The following is a 6,197-nucleotide window of genomic DNA, read 5'->3' as shown; positions in this document are numbered from 1 at the left end:
TTAGCGAGATTAAGCACTTCTTCCAAAGTGATCCACTGGGTAAAAAGTTGGTTGAAGTAATGAAGGAAGTGGCGAGTGTGTGCCAGATGGTGAGGAAGAAGGCACGCATGGCACTGAAGCAATATGTGAGAAATTTGTTAAATGAGGCTGAGTAGAGGAGGTAATGCACTGTCATGTGACTAGTCATAGATTTTGCTCAATAAACCATCTAATGTACCTTTTGTGAGGTTTCTTGATGCTTATCTGGGTGACTGAACTCCATAGCTAATATGCCATAACATGCCTTCAACTGCAACTTATTTTCGCCCTTTCTGAATGAGGATACACTAAAATTTGACGCGCCGGGGATGAGGAAGAATACCTCTGGATAGCATGGCAGGGCACAAGACAGTGCCAGCCACCGAATGCCCATTTCACAACTCATGCATTATACGGTCACAAACAGGCTGAAATCGTAGATGTAAGTGTCAGAAACATTCCATAGCAAAAGGCACTACGGATGCCTGTAACACGATGCCGATTTGGGAGAGAGAGAGTGGACAAATTTGGTAGATTTCCATCCTACAAGGAACGATGACTGCATAGGCTAAACTGTCGAGCAGTAGCACATTCAATATTTATTTATTTATTTATGTTGAACCCTCAACAGTTCCCATTAGATTTGTGCCTAAATATACAAGTTTGTTTTTAGCTTTCAGATCAGTTTTCTGGACCAACTTTCTTGGAAGCCATTTCTAAGGGAATAGTTAGCACAAATAAAAACCCACCTACTGGATATACGGATGCAAGAAAATCATGCATTTTGAAACTGAAATGCCATCCACCGTTAATTGCTACAGCTTAAGTGATCCTTAAGCGATCACAAAAGTGTGACTTCTCCGTTGTATCGGTTTTTCCTATGTTTTCCTTTTATCAAATCAACTTGGGGTGGTTTGGCACATCTTTCACATATCAAATAAGATCGAATGAATGACACAAAAACACTGTAATTTTGTGTTGGATAAATAGGTGCCATTGTGCTGTCGGGATCGTCGTAAAAGTTCGTAATTTACTCACCTGGAAACCCAATTTATAGTGGATTATATTTATAGACCACAAAATTTGTGATTTGCAGTAAAAATTTTAGGTAGCGTGGGCAAATTCTATGGCCCTGAAGACTACATCAATCCCCGAGGAGGAGAGGGAGAAGAGGGAGGAAGAGGAGGCATACACAAATCCTTCCACTAAACTTAGAAAATATGTCAACTCTTTAAGCTTTCTATTACGAAATATCCTCTCTTGGCCAAAGGGTAGAAGGGAACAACAACAAAAACATTGCAAAATGCCTGCATTTAATTAAAGCGCTGCCTATTAAAGCCAAAATTTTTGCATTTTACAATGTCTTCTGTGTTATAATTTAACATTAATATATGAAAATGGACCGTTTTTTATTAAACTCTAGATTATTAGGGAAGAGAAATAAAGAAGACTGGGTAATTTAATCAAGTCTTTAAAGACTACCTAAGTAAATCACGCAGTTGCAAGACTTTGTTTATTATTTATTTCCTATTTTTCGACAATGTAACATGTTTACCTGACATCTCATTATCCGAGGTTGTTGTCTTCGCCGTAGATGGTTTCCTTTTGCACACAGTGCGATTAATTCAAACTTTGATGACAATGTTGGCACAAAGACGAACCTAACAGGAAGTGGATGGAGTATAAGCGGCAGCCCAGAGTGATCTCTCCCTGTATATGCTTGTGACACTTGTAGGAACAATCAAAAAATGAAGACCTACATCCTTCTCGCTCTTGCTCTCGTCGCTATCGTGGCCTTAAAACCTTTGTTATGCTTTAATTTTTTCCTTTTAGAAAAGATATAACCGAAATGCACACGAAGCGGATATCGGAAAGATGGAGTGATCCACTGGGCCAAAAACTTGCTGCTCATGACAGGGACCTAACAGACATCTATAAGGAGCTAGAATTATAGATTCGCAAGGAACAGAAAAAGTGTGTCAGAAAGATGTTAGAAAAACGAAGATAGTGAATTGGACTAAATCGTGAGTCAATTCACAAGATTTGCCTAATAATTCTTTTATGTGAATTTGGGAAAGTGCGAATTAGCCATGTTGGCGTGGCCGTCTGAGAAATGCAGAGCATACTCACTAACCCTTGGATGGAGTCGCTTTTGACTACAGTCTGACCATGAAGCTCGTAATTTCGTCTCGGCTTGTTGAGAATGTATGCTACTTATTAATTATTGAGTAGGCAAGTGTGTAATGAGCAGGGCCCTGTTGATCGACATTAGGAAAAGATCTAACTATGCAGTTATTCCTTAAAATTCAAATTTTGCAAACGGCCGTAATGGGCCGTTCCAGCACAAAAGCTGTACGCACCACTAACGAAGAGCGGGAACGCAAGTCTACAAAATGTGTTGAAGCACCATCCCAAACCCTGGAGATTAAGGAGGTTGCCCAAGCGTATGCACAACTGAAACAGGCATATTCCTATTGTAGTAAAACAAACAAAAGTGGGCTTGAAACAGTGCCACCTATCAACAGATTCGCCCACTTCTTGGTGTTCAAATTCTTTATGTCATTATGCAATGTACGAACAGGCGAGAAGCTATATGGCGAAAATGGGTGTGGAAACTTCAGATAATTAACTAGCTTAGTTAGTATTTTACGGCTAGTCGGATACCAATCACCTAGTTGCAGTTTAGACACGAAACACTAAGTTCTTGTAAGATTTTACTTCATTACAATGTAAGAGGTTGTCATGTATCCAATTTTCCTTATCTAACAGTACAAAACTGGAGGTAGAAGGTCAAAGCAGCAAAAATGCTACACAGGACAGCAAGAATAGTCAAATAACTGCTACAAAATTTGCAGTCAAATCGAATTTTAAAAAGCTACGAGGTAGGTTTTTTAAAAAGACAGAGCCACTTTTATTAGATAAACTCTGTCAATGCATTAAAATACTGGAAATTTACAGCCAATTCAAGTCAGATAAATCATTTCCTTGGTTAAGAAAATCAAACAAATTTTGACAGAATAGTCTCAAGAGTTGTCGAATTTTTGTGCTTCATTTATAAATTTCGATGTATTACCTAAGTACTACGAAAAATTGCTTGTTCTGGTGCCTTAATATTTCACGTAAGTAAAAGCATCCCAGTATGATGATCAGAAGATTTTACACGCCTAAAAGAAGGAGGAAATTTCCAAACTTTACACCTCCGTCTCGTAGGATGATCCTTCAACAAATCTTGTAGACTTTCAGTCTCACTCTTCATCGATAACTCGTAGATTCTTTGTGCTGGTGTGACCCATGACGACCTCCTGGCACACCGAAGGTGGCACAATGGTGGCAAAGATGAGCGATCCCAACAAAAGTTTGTCTGTCATTTGGGTGGTAGGCAAATCGGAACCTTAGCAAAAGAAAACATCATTTGTGGGTGACTAGATCCGCGAAGATGCGAAGCAGAAGGGTTAGATAAGTGTCTTTGTCTGACAGACATCCAAAGTGGGATTGAAGATGAGGCGACGTAGTCACTGATGTGGCATATGGGGCCATGCCACCAGGCAGAAGTAAAGCAATGGAAAGGATGTGAAAAGTTGAGACAAATATCCCTTCACCAAAGGCAAGTGCGAGTTAGGATTATAGTGGGTAGGTGCGTGAGCGATTGACAGAGAGGGATTTGGAACGGCTGTTGGTAAATTTATCACTTCGAACCCAAATGTAAGCGGCACTGAAGGCATTCATCATTGCCCAAAGCAATGAACTGGAGAATGTAACCATGCCTGCCAACTGTCAAAAAAAAGCTTTGCTTTTTGATATCGTAAGCTGAAAGTTGGGGGAATGATTGCCTAAAAAAAGGCAATAAATGTGTCTTTAATTGATAGGCTGAGGTTGTTGGTTGCCTGTATCTTCAGTTATGCTATTAGTAATGTGTAATTCTGTTGCTCTGTGTGGTCTGCGTCCTCCCTTAAAGCAATATGTGGCCATTTTATGCGAGGACAGAAAGTGTTATGAATTGTTAATTGGATACGACTCAAACAGGGAAGGTCGTTGCATTATACAGAGATGGAAATGCTAGTATAATTGAGCAGACAGCAGAGAAGTATGAAAATGCAGAATTGCCACCTTAGCCACGGAAAGCCATGTTCTGAGCCTTCCGCACATTAAAGAAACTTTACTTAAGAATCAAAAAAGGATTGCGGGGATTTCTAACACCCTCTCAGTCTAAAATGCTCACTTACTTTTTTTGTGAATAAGAAGAATTCGTTGCCACACCTCGAATAGCAAGTGCAACTAAGACTTCATGGATTCATCTTTTGGTTTGAAATTAAAATCATACTGATTAGATTTCCAAATAAATTTAGACACATTAACTAACCAATTTATAATATGACAGTGGACGATCCCGCAAGCAAGGCAATGCTACTGATAAGATGAAAGTAGCGAGATTTTCCATTCTCCATCTATTAAATGTAAAAGGAAGAAATTTCTTGCCGCTTTCTGCCCTAATTATTGTCCATTTAAATTTGAGAATTAAATACATCTGCCGCACTCCGAGTCTTCCTCAAAGTCCAAACAAATCACACTAGTTTGGAAGGTGATATATTCTTTGCGGATATGGAGGCCGGGAGGCTGATATGCTTGCCTTTCGTATTTTTTTCAAATCATGCCTAGAAGTGTGAGGAATCATCGTAGGCCTTGACTGGCTTTATCATGCACAACTCCGACCAAGTGATCTACATAGAAAAGAGGAAGAAGGTAACATTCACTTTCGGTCTTGCATCTCCAACTCTCACCAGCACAGAGGTGGTTGAGTTTCTCACTGTAGGGAATATTTTAGGGAGGGTATTGACGGCACTTATGCTTGCCAAGTAGTGAACCTGCCTCTTTTGACTCGTAATTGTACATGGCATAATCAGCAATCTATAAAACCTTTTCTTAAATCACATACAACTTATACTGAGGCCGTATTATCATTCAGCATAGTCCTCCACTCCCTCCTACAATTATACACCTAATTTTCACAATTGTGTACGAACAACTCGGTAATTGTTTACAGGCACACCTCATCAAAAGTCGATACTGGTCATGTTTACCGTCTCTCTTACTGTGTATTTGGAAGTAAATAGGCGCCCGTTGCTTATCAGATTTTCATATATACTCAACGCTAGGTGCTGTCGAGTGTCTAAAATGCAGGATAGTATAGCCATGTTTTGTTCACTCATACCCTAAGATTTCACGAATAAACTAGATTATCCCACGAGGCATATTTAGCAGTGGCAACGCGATTTCTCTGACACAACTTCCATTAGACTACCTTCACAGACAATTATTCCGCTTAATCATTTACAAAAGAGAGAAGTGTAGCTTGCCAAAAGGGTTTGGAAAAGACCTGCTTAGTAGTGCAATACGGAAGGACTGGAGGCCAAATTGTGAGCGAAACCGAATTCCGAGGGCAAAGGTCCAATGTAAGAGGTAAATGGGAGGGTTGGAAGGAGTTAGACGTGGATAAGGTGCGCTAACACCTACACGGTGACCAGCCCGCAATAACCGAGAAGCCCGACTCTTTGAATGGTTCATTTAAACAAACATTGTTTTTGCAATAAAATCAGTAAATTGATGATGTCATTTGATTTGTGTCAATTCCTCCATTGTTAGTCTTTGGTGAATTGACTACTCGCTCAAGAGATAGCTTTCAGAGTTTATTTCAGGAAAGTGGTCAAATTTGGCACTCTTTTTAATATAAAATTGCTAGTCATTGAACGTTAAAGGGGTCTTCGAGCCCTTCTCTTGTAATTTCCAGCCTCTGTTCCGTCGAGCAATCATTAGAGCCAAGCCGAATAGCTTTTAACTGTTTTTTTCCTTCTGCCTCCAGTTCCAGACTTCTAGAAATTTTGCAAATTATCAGAGTTTTTGTGGGAGGATCTGTGTTTGTCACCTTCTCCTAATTCTCGAGAACAGCTGAAGTCTTCGCAGCCGCAATGCGAGTTATTCTTTTAACAAATGATTGGACTTTAAGTAAGCAAATTGTTCCAGTTTCTCACTAACCGCCGATCAAATGTTTGTTGTTGTGATAGTAGTGTAAGTGCACAAGTTATATACCGGAAACCCTTTGTAGTTGTAAATAATGTTTAAAAAGCCTTAAAATTTAGGGTTAATCAGTTGTGGCTATGAAGACCTCATTGATCCCCGAAGAG

At 39.6% G+C, this 6,197-nt stretch overlaps 1 protein-coding gene across 1 annotated transcript in view; it reads left to right on the top strand. All coding sequences in view use genetic code 11, as the record gives it.

Annotated features, from left to right (window-relative positions):
- Window positions 1-155, top strand: part of EGR_06806 (AntigenB) — a gene marked incomplete at both ends in the record, with an annotated part of 451 nt that extends 296 nt beyond the window's left edge. Inside the window, one exon of the mRNA XM_024496055.1 lies at window positions 5-155. Within this exon, the coding sequence (XP_024349595.1) occupies window positions 5-155 (151 nt within the window). The remainder of the gene's footprint in view (window positions 1-4) is intronic.
- Between the last annotated feature and the right edge of the window lie 6,042 nt (window positions 156-6,197).

This window comes from Echinococcus granulosus (assembly GCF_000524195.1).
Source record: "Echinococcus granulosus chromosome Unknown EG_S00063, whole genome shotgun sequence".
NCBI lineage: Eukaryota > Metazoa > Platyhelminthes > Cestoda > Cyclophyllidea > Taeniidae > Echinococcus > Echinococcus granulosus.
The sequence above is the reverse complement of the archived record's forward strand: the minus strand, read 5'-3'. Positions and strand labels throughout refer to the sequence as shown.